Source organism: Rhinichthys klamathensis, unplaced genomic scaffold, assembly GCF_029890125.1.
Source record: "Rhinichthys klamathensis goyatoka isolate OS25496 unplaced genomic scaffold, OSU_Roscu_1.1 h1tg000065l_1, whole genome shotgun sequence".
NCBI classification, from domain to species: Eukaryota; Metazoa; Chordata; class Actinopteri; order Cypriniformes; family Leuciscidae; genus Rhinichthys; species Rhinichthys klamathensis.
Genome location: NW_026606608.1, coordinates 163,786 through 181,154, shown reverse-complemented (window position 1 = coordinate 181,154; position 17,369 = coordinate 163,786). Strand labels below are relative to the sequence as shown.

At 41.2% G+C, this 17,369-nt stretch overlaps 1 protein-coding gene across 2 annotated transcripts in view; it reads right to left on the bottom strand.

Annotated features, from left to right (window-relative positions):
- Positions 1-10,009: 10,009 nt before the first annotated feature.
- Positions 10,010-17,369, bottom strand: part of cyth3b (cytohesin 3b) — a 51,631-nt gene continuing 44,271 nt past the window's right edge. For both annotated transcript variants that reach the window (XM_056249956.1, XM_056249955.1), the window contains exons 10-13: positions 13,750-13,826; positions 13,566-13,637; positions 13,336-13,490; positions 10,010-10,184 (exon numbers count right to left, since the gene is read on the bottom strand). In XM_056249956.1, the coding sequence (XP_056105931.1) occupies positions 10,112-10,184; positions 13,336-13,490; positions 13,566-13,637; positions 13,750-13,826 (377 nt within the window). In that variant the 3' untranslated portion in view covers positions 10,010-10,111. The remainder of the gene's footprint in view (positions 10,185-13,335; positions 13,491-13,565; positions 13,638-13,749; positions 13,827-17,369) is intronic.

Here is a 17,369-nt window from a genome sequence, read left to right as displayed (position 1 = left end):
AAAGTTTTAGCCTATTCATTTTAAATGTATTATTTAATGTTTCAAAATCCCAAAAAAATTAAGGCCACCATTTTCATATGAATTCATAATAACTGTTTTCTTTATGTAATATATGTTTGTTTTTTCCATATGAAGTCAAACAGTATTTTATCAATATCTTTACATAAATTATGTAACATATGTTTTATTAAAGTCCCCCTGTGGTGAAAATCTAATTTTTAATGTTGTTTATTATGTCTATGTGGTGTTTTTAATATGCTTCAAGACAAATCATGTGTAAATCATAAGTCGACAGCATTGCTGAGTGTTTTCTCCTTAAAACTGCAGTGAACCAAAGACAGTCTCAAACACACGGTTAGAAATCGCTGGTGTTTCTGACGTCACACACGACCTTGTAACCAATCAGATCAACGTGTGATCGTCAACCAGTGGATCTCTGAGCTGAGTGAGTGAGTGGAGGCGGGGCTCATTTGCATATTCATAGAACCACGCATACTAAATGAGGCAAGGGTGTCGAGTTACATTCAAGATATTTTAAGCCATGAAGAATTATTTTCAAGGAAAACACGTTTAAATGTGTCATATTGGCCATCAAAGATGATTTTAAGGGATAAAATGATTGACTACAGGGGGACTTTAAGAGTTCTTAATCTGTGTTGATTGCTAGTTGGTAATATATTGTTTTATTTCGATAGCTAGTATTTGCTATCAGGCCAAAGAACCAAAGCCATTGCTGCATAAGTCAGTTTAGAAAACTCCGCCCCTTAAAGGTACAGTAAGCTATTTCTGAGACGCTGTTGATATTTGAAATCACCAAAGCAAACACGCCCCTACCCAAAAGGATCACACCCCTATCTTGATAGCTCCGCCCCCATATTAACGAACACGCTATTCAGCACAGGCCCCGCCCCCTTCATGAGTGGCCACGCCCCTTACGGCTGATTGGCTTCAAGTTTGTTTTGGTTTTGGTCTCTATAGCACGCAGTGTGTTTATCGTGCAATTTATACGCGAAAATTAGTTTTTACGTGCATAGGAAACGCATAGGTAGGTTTAGTAGTGGTGTGGGGTGGGTGTGTAAAACACGTTTGGTTAGGATAATGGCAAGCCAAGAGGTTCAGTTTTACGCCATAAATTAATCGCGTTTACTGCCAAATACCGTCAAATACGGCGTTTTAACATATAGTACGGATATATAAGCTTGATGTGTATATTGCCTAATTGCAAGCTTGTTCAGAAATGGTGAGAATAATTTTTTCCATCATTATTGAACATCATTATAGGAGTATTAGGTTGAATGAGTTAGAATACTTGATATGTATCATAGTAATGCAGTTAGCAATTCTGTTTGCAGTTACATTCTGCAACTTTTTCATGCATTCTGATTCTGAAATATTGTTTCTTTTGCAGGGCCATGCAAAATATTAATCAAAACCTTCAGTAAATTAGGCCTACATATGTTTTTTTTTATTACACTGTATCAGAAAGTCAGTTTATTATATGTACATATATGGCATAATTTATAGAAATAAATATTTATGAATGAAGTACAATTTCCAGAAAAACTGAATCTTTAAGTATACATAGCAAAAGCAAATCTAGTGAAACATGCACCAAATAAATGGACCAGAAGCTTCAAAATATATGATTTTTTTTTTTGTATACAAAAGTTCCACTGATAAAAGTAAAGTATAGTAAAAGTCTTTGGACTTAAATCTGTCATAAAAATAAAACAAACCTTTATCTGATGATGTCAGGCTATTGTTGCAAGAAAATGTATACTGAAATAGTGAATCAGTTGTATTACATAGCCATTATCTTTAGCCATAAATTGTGGTAAATGTGATTTATATATGTTGTTACAATGTTATTCTTTGGCTTAGTGTGTGAATTTAATCAGGCCAGTGACAGCAGATGAAAATGATCTGTTTAAATAACACTAATTAATGTGTTGTCATTGAGAAATAAATAAATAAATACACAGTATATATATATATATATATTTTTTTTTTATTATACATTCATAAAATACGTACTCATTTAAGACATGAGATTAAACAATTAGTTAAATGTTAAATATTAACTCATGTGGATCTGTCAGGCACAGGTGCTCGCTGTGTGGATCTGTCGGGCACAGGTGTTCGCTGTGTGGATCTGTCGGGCACAGGTGCTCCCTGTGTGGATCTGGCGGGCACAGGTGCTCCCTGTGAGGATCTGTCGGGCACAGGTGTTCGCTGTGTGGATCTGTCGGGCACAGGTGCTCCCTGTGTGGATCTGTCGGGCACAGGTGCTCCCTGTGAGGATCTGTCGGGCACAGGTGTTCGCTGTGTGGATCTGTCGGGCACAGGTGCTCCCTGTGTGGATCTGTCGGGCACAGGTGCTCCCTGTGTGGATCTGTCGGGCACAGGTGCTCCCTGTGTGGATCTGTCGGGCACAGGTGCTCCCTGTGTGGATCTGTCGGGCACAGGTGCTCGCTGTGTGGATCTGTCGGGCACAGGTGCTCGCTGTGTGGATCTGTCGGGCACAGGTGCTCGCTGTGTGGATCTGTCGGGCACAGGTGCTCCCTGTGTGGATCTGTCGGGCACAGGTGCTCCCTGTGTGGATCTGTCGGGCACAGGTGTTCGCTGTGTGGATCTGTCGGGCACAGGTGCTCGCTGTGTGGATCTGTCGGGCACAGGTGCTCCCTGTGTGGATCTGTCGGGCACAGGTGCTCGCTGTGTGGATCTGCCGGGCACAGGTGCTCCCTGTGTGGATCTGTCGGGCACAGGTGTTCGCTGTGTGGATCTGTCGGGCACAGGTGCTCCCTGTGTGGATCTGTCGGGCACAGGTGCTCGCTGTGTGGATCTGTCGGGCACAGGTGCTCGCTGTGTGGATCTGTCGGGCACAGGTGCTCCCTGTGTGGATCTGTCGGGCACAGGTGCTCCCTGTGTGGATCTGTCGGGCACAGGTGTTCGCTGTGTGGATCTGTCGGGCACAGGTGCTCCCTGTGTGGACCTGTCGGGCACAGGTGCTCGCTGTGTGGATCTGTCGGGCACAGGTGCTCCCTGTGTGGATCTGTCGGGCACAGGTGCTCCAGGTCTGTCGGGCACAGGTGCTCCCTGTGTGGATCTGTCGGGCACAGGTGCTCACTGTGTGGATCTGTCGGGCACAGGTGCTCCCTGTGTGGATCTGTCTGGCACAGGTGCTCCCTGTGTGGATCTGTCGGGCACAGGTGCTCGCTGTGTGGATCTGGCGGGCACAGGTGCTCCCTGTGTGGATCTGTCTGGCACAGGTGCTCGCTGTGTGGATCTGTCGGGCACAGGTGCTCGCTGTGTGGATCTGTCGGGCACAGGTGCTCGCTGTGTGGATCTGTCGGGCACAGGTGTTCGCTGTGTGGATCTGTCGGGCACAGGTGCTCGCTGTGTGGATCTGTCGGGCAAAGGTGCTCCCTGTGTGGATCTGTCGGGCACAGGTGCTCCCTGTGTGGATCTGTCGGGCACAGGTGTTCGCTGTGTGGATCTGTCGGGCACAGGTGCTCCCTGTGTGGATCTGTCGGGCACAGGTGTTCGCTGTGTGGATCTGTCGGGCACAGGTGCTCCCTGTGTGGATCTGTCGGGCACAGGTGCTCCCTGTGTGGATCTGTCGGGCACAGGTGCTCCCTGTGTGGATCTGTCGGGCACAGGTGCTCCCTGTGTGGATCTGTCGGGCACAGGTGCTCCCTGTGTGGATCTGGCGGGCACAGGTGCTCGCTGTGTGGATCTGGCGGGCACAGGTGCTCCCTGTGTGGATCTGTCGGGCACAGGTGCTCCCTGTGTGGATCTGTCGGGCACAGGTGCTCCCTGTGTGGATCTGTCGGGCACAGGTGCTCCCTGTGTGGATCTGTCGGGCACAGGTGCTCCCTGTGTGGATCTGGCGGGCACAGGTGCTCCCTGTGTGGATCTGTCGGGCACAGGTGCTCCCTGTGTGGATCTGTCGGGCACAGGTGCTCCCTGTGTGGATCTGTCGGGCACAGGTGCTTGCTGTGTGGATCTGTCGGGCACAGGTGCTCGCTGTGTGGATCTGTCGGGCACAGGTGCTCCCTGTGTGGATCTGGCGGGCACAGGTGCTCGCTGTGTGGATCTGTCGGGCACAGGTGCTCCCTGTGTGGATCTGTCGGGCACAGGTGCTCCCTGTGTGGATCTGGCGGGCACAGGTGCTCCCTGTGTGGATCTGTCGGGCACAGGTGCTCCCTGTGTGGATCTGTCGGGCACAGGTGCTCCCTGTGTGGATCTGGCGGGCACAGGTGCTCCCTGTGTGGATCTGGTGTGGATCTGGCGGGCACAGGTGCTCCCTGTGTGGATCTGTCGGGCACAGGTGCTCCCTGTGTGGATCTGGCGGGCACAGGTGCTCGCTGTGTGGATCTGGCGGGCACAGGTGCTCGCTGTGTGGATCTGGCGGGCACAGGTGCTCGCTGTGTGGATCTGTCGGGCACAGGTGCTCCCTGTGTGGATCTGGCGGGCACAGGTGCTCGCTGTGTGGATCTGGCGGGCACAGGTGCTCCCTGTGTGGATCTGTCGGGCACAGGTGCTCGCTGTGTGGATCTGTCGGGCACAGGTGCTCCCTGTGTGGATCTGGAAGAGAAGGGTTCTCCCTGCATCGTTTTCTGCCTCCACTGCGGTGTGGTCTTCCGTGTTGCATCTGAGAAACCCCAGTGCTGGAAATGAGCCTTCTCAGATGCATTACTGAAGACCAGGGATGAGGGACATGATGTTTCTCCTGCCTCCACTGTTTCCCCCCAATGGCCTGAGATGGAGTCCCCGTACTCATAATCCTCAGGTATGGGGTCTGAAACTTCCATTATCGCCCACCACCGTCCCGCAGCAAGGGCCGTAGTGAGCTCATCTGAGTATTCAGTAGGTGAGGACTGCTCTGCACTCTCGAAAATGGTGGGCATGGTTGACAAACTCATATTGATGTTGGATATGATGTAGAAAAAGAACTAGAAGTGAACAATGCAATTTATATCTGTGAAACACTATGAAAGAAAGAGAAAGGGAAGAGATTATTTGAGTAAACATACAGTACAAGAACCTGAAAGCTTGTTGTCTTAAGCGCAACGTAAACTTATGTCGTCCACATTCCACATTTTGGTATCTGAAGTTCAACAGACATCCATGTGTAGGCCAATTTTTGTGTTCGCACTAACGCATACGCTAGGTGATTGTTAAGAAGAATGTTGACTCGACTCAGTACTGCTCTTTGACATCTGGTAGAGTATAAATAAGAAATTGTGCAGTGTTACACTAATAGCTGTGCGGACACGACTGTGCGCGAGAAAATCAAGTAGGCTATACCCGGGCCTTTAATTTTCTAAAAAATAAAAATGTATAGGCCTACAGTGTATGCCCAGTGGTGATCCATCAGAAGAGGCAAGGGAGGCTGAGAGCCTCCTTAAAATGTATTTAAAATGAACAATGAAGCTAAAAAAGTTAATTGTTATTTTTATCAATATACCTACTAATGTGCATAACTCAGATGCACATAATGTAAATGTAGTCATTTTTTATTATGCCGGTTGTCGAGGCAAGTTTGATTGATTAAAGAAATCAGCTTAAGGCAGTGTGTCATCAGATCTGCTATCGTTTTGTCATTTGAATATAAATTATCATATAGCCATGCCTATTGTTTATCTAAATGTAGCTACAGCAAATCGAGACAATAACATTCCACAGTTTAAGCAGATTCTTCTGCAAATTATGAAAATATTAAAATTCAGATCCCCAAACAGTGTAAAAAGCATACTCACACAATCGCCGACTCGCTACAAGAAGAATAATTCCGCTGCACTCATTATAACGTCACCGAACGTTCTGAGGAATGCGCGGCGATCATTATGACGAAATCGACCGCGAGTTTGTGAGGGATGGGAGACATATAGGCTGTTTCGTTGAATTAAAAGTAAACATGCAATACAAACAAAGACGGACTGAGCATTTTTAATTCATGATTGCTGATACAAAAACTAGCGCTGTTTATTTGTTAGCATTTGCAGCTGGTGCATAAACAAGAGCAAGTAAAGCTGCGGATGGGTAGCCTATACATTTTATTATGAAGCATAACAGACCACTGAAACAAAATTAATCAACAGATATTACTACAATAAAAGCCCATTTCTGAAACAGAAAATAAGAAAAGTTCTAATATAATAAATAAAAAGTTCAGAATATAATACGTTCCTCTAGTCTAGGCTATCCTTGTTTTTTTATCTATTTCTAACAATAGCCTAGTTAAGCAAATTTATCAGCTGAGGAAGAGTGCTGTCCCGAACATCAGCAGGACGTTGATTTTATACAATTGAAATAAACAAGTCGTTAATATTACATGACTCTATATTAGCTACTTGCTCTATATATCGCCAATGAAAATAGTTCCAAATAAATCTATAAATAGAAACAGTTTCCCTGACTGAAACCGTTTAACGTTCCATAAGTTTAGCGGCTTTAGATGCTCTCTGAAGGGCAGACCGAGGAGCGAAACATAACAATGTCGTTTATCAAAAAAAAAAAAAAAACTACTTCTTTCAGGGGTTTAAACCAGTATTTATGTTATAATGTATTGATAAACGTAAAATAATAAAAATCGGATTTAAAACGCAACGCCGGGAGTTTATGAAACTGATGGTGCAAATTAAGATGATATTTTAGAGAAGTATGGGCTGTTGGTGGTGCTCGAGACTAATTTATCATTTTGTGTTTCTGTGAAAAATACTAACAATAATGAGGCTAAGAATACGCTAAAAGATACTAGGCTAAATGTAAAATGTTTTTATATAAAGAAAGACGCCTTCCCTTTTCACCAGACGAGATTGCAAGTCTTTGTGTGACTGGAGGTTGACAATATAACGTTCATCCAATCTTGCTGAAATAACGCAGACTGTGAAAGGGAATTGCCGCTAGTTCCGATCACCGATCAGCCGACAAAGAATTCTGCTTAGTGTAAAGCCTTCCGCGAACAGAAGTGTTGATATCACTTATGATCTCTCATATTCAGGTGGCCATACGCAAAATCCATTTAAATTCATATTCCTGCGTATGCCATTAACTTTACGGGACAATTTGGGTTTAATTAAGTTTTATTAATCATTAGAATATAGACATTAAGAGAATAAATTGTTATGCCATTGTGGTAGCCTATAGCCTACTTTTAATACTTAAAGTAGCCTACAATTAAAATCAGGTACTTTTGACTTAAGTAGGGTTGTCGTTGTAGGCTACTTATACTTTTACTAAAGTAAATATGTATCTGGTTATTTGTACTTTTACTTAAGTACTGAGATTCAGTACTTCCTCCACCACTGTTAAAAAGAGAAAAGTCTAAACTTAAGCTTCAGCCTGGTGGTCGCGGGCCTTGCCACATGTGGTATTTTTGGCGAAAAGATTAAAGCATGGGGGAGGGGTGAAGATATGCCAGTGACATCACTATATGACGAACACTGTCCCAATAAATATTATTTAGTTTGAACAGACATTTTATTGCTTTGCCATTTTAATATTTGCTTAGGCTATATTTGCTTTTGATACATTTACATTTTAATAGCAATTAATTAATCTCAAACCAAGTAAGATCATCTTGGAGATATGTTAAATGTTGAATATATGTTTTAATTATGTTTATGTAAAATTAAATAAAAAGCTTTTAATATATTAATTTAAAAATATTTATATAATTAACACATATAATTTCCCCACATGCTTTTTTTGTCAAGTTTTGTCTCCTGAAATCTGCCGCTTACACTAGCCTGCTGCAGGGGCAGAAATGCACTTTATCTACATAATAAAGACATCAGACTTAAAACTAAAAGTATTGTGAATTATAGATCATGTTTGATAAGTACTTTTCGTGACCCAATCGATTGAAGTAGCCTAAGATAAACATTTTTTTTAAGCCGATGGGTGGAAGTTAAGCCGACGCCCCTCCGTATCCGAGCTGTCATCTGGGGTGGCAAAGCTATTTTTTAGGGTGGCACCCCACGCCCCTGGGCAGCAGAGAGGAGGAGAAGACACACTTTCTTAAAAAAATATATAATGTATTGGAGTTATGTATATTATGTTATGTGTATTATAATATGATGACAGGGAGTTAAATAAACGACACAAGCTTGATCGTAAAGGTATTCTTTAAGTACCGGTAACTGAATTTGTAAGAAGTGTAATAACCTCCCACTCTACAAATCAATGCTCTGACTGCCGGAAATGACGTTTTTTGGCGACTGGAGAAATGCAGCAGGGTCTGAAATAGCACTATTGGGGCACTGACCACACCAGACACTAGTGGCCAAAAGTGGTGTGTGAATTTTGTTTTGTTATTTTGTTTGTTTTTTAATGAACTAACAAGTTTGCTTAAACCATCAATATATATATATATATATATATATATATAATTTTTATCTCTCTATCCAGACAGGAACAAAGTTTCGGCCCGGATCTGGTACGTGTGGAATGCCGGATGTGGCCCGGATCTGGGCCGACACTATGTTGCTGTGTGTGTATCAACAACAGCGATACCTCTCATTGGACTCGATTTGAATCATTCAGTCAATACGTTTGATCAAAAACGTTGTGGCTGCGTCAGAAATCTACACTGTACATGATCAAAGTTAGTTGGATCCAATTGCCCTGTGTGATGTGTGGGGGAAAAAAATTACTCGTGAAAGCTTTAGCTTTATGAATGTTTTATGTATTCATAGTTCATGTACAGTTTGACCAATAGCTTATACAGACATATAAAAATTAATCTGGAGCCCCAAAGGGCATTAGAGATAGTATCCCACCCTTGGAAAGGGCTTTTATTTTACAACCACATATAAATTGCTACTGGATTTTTTCTTCTTCTTAAAAAAACAACTTATTTTTTTTCCAGAATTGCAAGGTGATTTTTTTTCCCTGACAGAAGTACATAAGTTTAAGGCTGCTGAGCGAAGAGCCCAAACAATAAAGAGCCAGTAGATTTATATATGCTACAGATTGTACTTACACACACACAAAAAAAAAAAAAAAAAAAATTGGACAAATGTTTACAGTATTTACACATAACTTAGATCTATAGTTTACCAATTATGAGTAGAATAAAATCATTTCACAAAGAAAATAAATATAAAAGGAGATATTTAACTATACTTGTAAAGAGAACACAAAAGCAAGCAAATTCATTCGTATTACATCAAAACATCATATGCAACAGTAGATCTAAGAGCAGAACGGAAAGGGTTAATGGACTGGTACCTTCTGATGGACAACAGAAACTGATGCTGAATTCGGAGTACACTACTCTTCCCACACAGCAATATAGTGTCGGCCCAGATCCGGCCCACATCCGTACCAGATGTGGGCCGGATCTGGGCCAACACTACGTTGCTGTCTGGGTATCTTATATAGAATTACCATATATATATTTACCCAGACAACAACATAGTGTCGGCCCAGATCCGGCACACATCATCTGGCCCACATCTGGTATGTGTGGAATACCGGATGTGGGCCGGATCTGGGCCGACAATATGTTGCTGTGTGGTGAAAATAGTAAGAGTAGTTTTCAGTTCCGAATTCAGCTGAAATCTATATATATTTATGTTATATATTTGCTGTTTCTCACTCTAACATCATGAAATCAGTCCAGCTGACTCCAGAGCGCCACCTAGCGTTAGCACTGGATCACATGCACACACGAAGTCTTCTAGCACCATAATGGCCATGAAGGCTGGGTTACTGTCGATCACACCGGCCGTCCAAATAGGTCTCGTCTCTTCCGAAATAAATGGCTTTTCTGCAGTGAGAGTTCATGTCATCGCCCAGGTATACATACCAACATCCATGCAAATACAAACATGTCAGGACAGCTGTGTTTTTATATGAATAGAAACAGACAGCAACATGGTGTCGGCCCAGATCCGCGGTACATGTGTATCCAGGTGTGGGCCGGATCTGGGCCGACACCATGTTGCTGTCCGGAACTCAAGAAAGGAACTATAAACATTGAATTCTTCAGCCGCTGGGCTCCTCTAACCCGTCATCAAACACACATCTGCACAAAGTCTGTCCCAGTAGGCAGTGTGTGTTGCTGTGAACCGGCTTTGAGGAAGAGGTTTGGATGTAGATTTCACTTCTTGTTGGCGATGCGTCTCTTCCTGGTGGCCAGCATGTCGTAGAAAGGGTCCCGGCTGATGCTTGCTCTGAAGGAACCAATTAAAAGGAGATGAGAGAGACTTCGGCATCTTTGATATGGACATACAGCCTATATATGTTTGCACACACACCCCTGTCTTAATGGCATCATAGGAAATAGTTTGTTCAGTGACCTAGTTTGGTTTCATGGTTTCTGAGGACACGCCCCACCCATGTTTAACTCCGCCTCTCAGGGATTTTCTGCGTTTGAGTGGCGTTTCGGGATTGCCCCGTGTAAGGTGACTGCTAAGGCCAGACCTGCTAAGATTAAAGGCTGGCCACAGTTTTCATGCTAGGAATCTTGTTAGCGCGGCGCATAGTATGAAACTCCTCCACTGCAGAAAGAGCTTCTTTCATTGTGAGGTGACTACATCTATAGTGAGTTGCCTATGTAGACAGCATTTCAAGGCCTCACAAGTGAGCTCCAGAGACGAAGGCAAATTTAAATTGTTACGCTGCTCAAAATATTAGGGGATAATAATTCATGGATTATAATCCCATAATGCACTGTGATAAGATAAGTGAAAGGCTGCTGGGAAATGTGTTTATTGTAAAGACTATTGGCTATGTTGGACTAAAGTCTACCCAGTTTTTGATTGGACTGTCAACCATAAAACTAAAAATACAACTAATTACATATTTTCAAAAACGCTAACAGGATGCCTCTCACATATGATTTATAATAGACTTTAGTAATAGGATAGTAATTAGGGGTGTAACAATATATCGTGTCAATATATCGCAATATAAAAAATATGTATAACAATATGTATCGTGGATACATAAATAAAAATTTCAAGTTTACAGAGTTTTAGTGTCAGTACTACATTAAACTGCTATATATAATGTTGAATATAATGTATAATAATGCAATATTTGTGGGTCAGGATAATGCCAAATGTTACCAGTAAAAAGTGTCCTACATTATTTTAAATATATCTAGTCAGTGACGGAGATTAAGCATATTCATCTACAATAATTCTGTGTTTTCAGCTTCAGAATCATGAATATGTTTATTCTGGTGTCTTGTCCTGTGTTTTGGGTTTCAGCACCAAGTCCAAGCCTATTCATCTACACACACAATGTAACACCAAATTTAGCATTTTAATCAACAGTTTATTTTTTGTAAACTTTTTATCATGTGTCTTGGAGTATCGCAATAATATTGCATCGTGAGTTCAGTATCGTGATATGTATCAAATCGTGACATGAACGTATCATTACACCCCTATTAGTAATGCATTTTGAACATAGCTTCGCAATTTCTACACTGATTCTAACATCTTAAGAATATGTTAGAATGAACATAGAGTTCTAAATTCTAAATTCTGCACAGACAAAACCATCCGCTTCAACTTATTTCTACTGAATGAGTTAAAACCTCTGAGAAGAACTTGTTTTTGTTTCCAAAGCCTGACTGAATGGTCCGATATCCCGAGCGTATAAAGCATGATTACAGATAAGCAGATAAGGATTGTGGGACATAACTGTGCGGACTATGCAAAAAGTGCTTGTGATAAAGCCTCTCATCCTCCAGCACATCTCTGGGAGACGAGGAGCCTGGATTAGCGGAGGCACGAGGACCGCAACAGGTCTGCTGGTCCCCGGAGTTGATGGTTTGTTTGTGTGTGTGTGTGTGTGTGTGTGTGGGGGGGGGTTAAGCTCTGACTAATCTCCACATGAAAACACAGGGTTGAGGATGAGAATAAACACCATCATGACTAGTGCTGTTAAAATCCACTCACATGAAATGGTCCTAAAAATAGACTTTATTTTTTCTATGCATAAATATGGCTATATATTATATTATATATATTATTATATTTTTTACATTTGACTTTTGGAGTGTAATATGACCGTGAGCTAATCACTGTACTGAAGCGGCCCGGAGACGAATTAAGCCTCAGAAGTGTTTGGAAAATGTTTGTAAAAGCAGCAAAGGCCAAAAGAGGTCAATTGTAAATTGATTATTGGCTAACATACACAAATTTGAAGATTGATGCATTTGAATCGGCAGGGTGTTTTCATCGATACATCAAGAAAACGAGTGCATTTTTACACCATTAGTAATTACAAACATGTGCTCATTGGAAAAACGTGCTTCTACCGACATCTTTGCCAAAACTCCAAACACGTACTTATACATTTCATACAGATTAAGATTACATGGGCAGATTATGGATTAATAAAGATCTATTTTCCTTGTACAATACTACACAGCAAAATCCCCAGAGTTAAATTAACTCTGCTCAGAGTACATATGGTTTAAGTAACACTGAATGTATGTAATGTATTAAAAAAAATCAAGATTCAGAATGTTTGATCTGTTGCAATAAATTATCATTGGTGAATGTAATCTGTTAATAACAAATATCGACTTTTGGTCAGGAATAAGATTAGTGAATTATTCTATTTTATGATGCTGGAAAATATATCACCTGATCATCTTTGTGTCTGGCTTTCTTTGAAACAAATTATGTGTTTTGGTAAACACAGTTACAAATACCTTAAACTCACATAAAAAGCCAATGGTCAAACTGACCAACTAAAGCAAACACTGATCACCATAATGGTAACCAAATTTTTTTTTATATATAAAAAAGTGTCTCTAAACGCTGGTCCTTTGTCTAACACACCTATTTCAGCTCTTGGAGTCTGTACTAATGAGCTGATGACTTGAATCAAGTCTGTTTGATTAGGAAGACATACAAAAGTGAACGGCTGAGAACCACTGCTGTAGGAAGCATTCATTTCAAGAGCATTAACCTTTTAGCACCACTCACTGGACATTTCACTTTGAAAGATTTTAGCGAAACATGCAAGAATCAACGTAATATTTAGCAGAGGCTCGTTTTCTAATGAACTTGGCTTGTTAGTTACTTTATCTACGCGTGTTCTTGTTGTTGACAATGTGGCAGCTCATTAGGTATTGTTATAGAGTTAAAGTCAAGTCACCTTCATTTATATAGCCCTATTTAACAATATAGATTGTTTCAAAGCAGTTTTACAGTGATAATAGGTATTGTTTTGGCTTTACAGCAGCTCTAGAATAAAGTTAATGCCCAGCTAAAGTTAGTGTTTCTTCAGCAAATGGGTGTCAGCCAGTTATTAAATCACTGAACAAGACTATTTAACAATATATTCAATAGGAAATCCTACTTAATGGATTTGATCCATTCCTCCTTCTCCTCTGGTGTGGGAGCTGATATCCTGTAGACGACGTGGTTTCCCTCCACCACCCTCCCATCGGCCTCCGTCTTACATGCCTTGATCACCTGTCCTTTATGGTTGGGATTGTACAGCTCAAAGCAGTTCTACACGAGGAGACACAACATACTATTAGGCATGAGGTTTCCGGCTCTAACGTTCACGTTTGCTCGGGCACTCACAGGTTTCCTGGGTTCCTCCACCTCTCTGATGCTGAGGTTCTCCAGAGGGATAATTCCTCGTGGTTCCTTGTCCTAAAGTCAGGAGAAACCCATCAAAATGCATCTGGGACAAGAATAACCCCTCAAACCCCAAAGTCCAGAAATGATGCACCTACTTAATAATGCTGAAAACCAATCTACTTACTGTTGTGTACTCAAAATAGTACAAGCAGTTGTCGGTCAGAATAAACCATCTCCTCTTCCAAGTTTTTACTCGTCCACCTGAAAAGAAAAAGGAGAACCATCAATGCAAGTGACCCCGATTTCTGAGCAGTAACTGAGTAGAGCCAATGCAACAATCACACACAGATCCTGTTTCTCATTTCAGGAATATCAGCAACAATATCTTCTGCTGTACACTCATTTATTTGCAAATTATCTGGTTCAAGTTCTCCATTAGTTCTCTATAATCACAGTGTAAGGTTTTTTTCGATGTTATCTATCTATTTTAATGTGCAGAGACAACTCTCTGTGAACATCAATTGGTTGAGTTCCTGAAGAGTCTGAAGAGGCCCTGTCCTAAATACCAGCCTTCATTCTAGATGCATCCCAGACAGCAACATAGTGTCGGCCCAGATCCGGCCCACATCTGGTACATGTGGGTTTAAGTCAATTAAGTAAATTGTACTTTGTAATGTCCAATTAAAAGTTTTCTGTTCAAGTGCATTTTGAATCATACTTTTAATAGTCTTTTTTTAATAGTCATGTTTTAAAGAAGTAGACTTACTTTGATGTGATGACTAATATATAATGTTAGCTGTAGTGTGTTATTCAATGTTGTATTGAAAGTAAATATATTTTAAATGCACTAAATTGCAACTTTATTTTTACAAATGTGAAATTACAAATATATTTAAATATAATGTAGTTTCAATAGAAATGTTAGTAGCTTGTCAGTATGTTCAGCAGCACACTTTACCACATTACATTTCAAAGACATTAAATATAAAGATGTACTTATAAAGTCCCCCTGTAGCCAATAATTGTATACCTTAAAACTCATCTTTGATCACCAAAATTACATATTTAAATGTTTATTCCTTGAAATAAATTTCTTCATGCCTTAAAATATCTTGGATGTAACTCGACACCCTTGCCTCATTTAGTATTCGCGGTTCTATGAATATGCAGATTAGCCCCGCCTCCACTCACTCACTCAGCTCAGAGATCCACTGGTTGACGACCACACGTTGATCTGATTGGTTACAAGGTAGTTTGTGACGTCAGAAACACCAGCGATTTCAAACCGTGTGTTTGAGACTGTCTTTGGTTCACTGCAGTTTTAAGCAGAAAATACTCAGCAATGCTGTCGACTTATGAATTTACACATGGTTTGTCTTAAAGCATATTAAAAACATTTAAATAACACTAAAAGCTGGATTTTCACCACAGGGGGACTTTAAATCCTACTTAAGTGGTTCAAAAAAAGCACTCTTAAATTCAACGGTTCATAAAAAAAGAATGATACAACTATTTGCATTTAATATAAATTTAACCTACAATATATGTTTATTCATTTGCAGATGTTTCCAAAACCATTTCATTCAGTTCACTCTATATTATTCCCGTTACAAGTACTCTTTTTAAAGTGTACTTCTTTTTCACAAGAAGCAGCGCACACAACTCCAACTCGATTTCAACTCCTGACCATAGAAAGCGAAACGCAGAAATGTCCGGGAGCAATGCTGCAGTTATTTCTATTTGAGACAGATGTCAAAGAGAGCTTGGATCACAGTGCTACCCTTATTTGGGTTATTCCTCACAAACAATCTTTCACACAAAAAAAAGACATACCTTACAAGAGGTTGCATTTTGCAATCAAACTAAATGAAATATCTCATGGCAAACGTACAAACCCCACTATCATGCTGTAGAAAATGGTGCAAACATACAGTCTCTCTCACACACCCCCACACACTCATATACATTAAAGCCTCTGACTCATTTGTAATGGTTCCCCTGCGGTAGTGTGTGCTGTTTTTGGCTGTAATAACGTGGTGTATCGAGCACAACGCTGTAGGCTTATCCACCCCCTCTCCCGACTCCAACGCCGTCCCACAGATGCTGAACGCACATCCGCTGGCATCGGGAGAGATTAAAGCCATGCTTTCTGCAGTTCCCTACTTGCAATTCTATTCCCATGATCTACTTTCACGACTCTGATGTTCACCTCAGTCACAAAAGATGGCAGCGAGAGGCACAGTCAAAGCACTGATGAAAGAAGGACACACACGTGATGGGAAATCAAGGTCCTCAGAGAGGTCAGTATGGTTGAGGGATGATGACACAGGGTTACAGGCCAAAGATCAGGGTCACTATTGATTACAGTGAGATTTCCAGGTATGTGGGACTGGGTATAAATGTTAATACAATATTTGTGAATTCTTTACATAAAACCATAAAATTTCCTACAACGTAGGACCAGCGTTTAGGAGCCACGACCACAGAAGTCACCACGATTGGTCATCTTTCATCTGGGACGGACCAAAATCATACAATGTGTACCAGGCATTACTTGATCCTTATGTTGGTTGGTGATACATTTGCATAATTCCAACCCTATAGTGTTTATTGTCTTGGTCATGTTTAGTTTCATGTGCCGTTTACTTTCCTTGTCACTGTTTTGCCTGTGTTGCCATGGTTTCTGATTAGTGCACACCTGTTCTTTGTTGCATTAATTATCTTACCCTGTGTATTTAAAGTGAACCCCGACTAGTGTGGCATGTTGGCCTTATTAGATTAACGTGGGCGTCGGCTATAAAAACGTGATACAAAAAAACTCCAAATGTTTTTGATTTTATTAAAAAAAGACGAAAATCCGTTCACTCGTAGGCCGCCATAGTTATTTACGTCTCAATGCATTCTGGGTAGTGACGTGTAAAGGTTGTAGCTAGCCCAGTTTTGACAGCAGCGAGATGAACACGTCTGCCGTTCAGCCTTTTCAGTTTGAACCCAAGCGCACCTTAGGCTTAAATCAAGAGAATAACGCGGAAAACGATAGGCCTACTCAAGAGTTACATGAAAATGAAGATTATCAGAGAGTTGAAGAAGCGAGAGTGGGGCAAAATAGATGGTGTCTGCGGCAGTTTGCCAATGCCAAGTGAGAACGAGAGCGTTTGCTGTAAAGAGCTCCACTTTTTGTCAGCAGTTGATCAGACGATCGTACTATCGGTGTAAATAATTTAATAAGTCATCTACCGCCGTCGTTTGCTTTATTTTCCCTAAGCAGTCACTATGTTGAACGCATAGAAATACCCTCTCGGACCTTGTTCAAAATCCTGCCGCGCCACAGAGCACCATTTACATAGTTAAATATTAAATTTACATTTATTTGTCTCAAATCGTTGTTAATGTATATACTGAGTTCACCCTGCGCAGCAATATACATTTAGTTTTACATTTATTTACAGAAATCAGCTGGTTGAATGAAAATTGCTGATGTTACCGGATTTTCAGGTGATATTCTCAATTCATTCAGTTAACGGACGCTCTGAGGTAAAGTGAATTCAGACTGCAGACTAATAAGCAACGATTGTATTTAATTGTACAGTACAAATCATAACATAGTACAGACACGATCTTAGTTCCATAATGTCCTTCCTTAAACATAACAATATTGCTGGCCATAAACTGACAAAGTGCGCGTCCGGTGTGCGAAACCTCGAGTTGTCATAGACGCGGCGCTGCGCTTCTCGTCCGGACCCGGTGTGCAACCCCCTTTACAAAGTCAACACTATTCTGCTCATCTACCTTATGTACATTTTC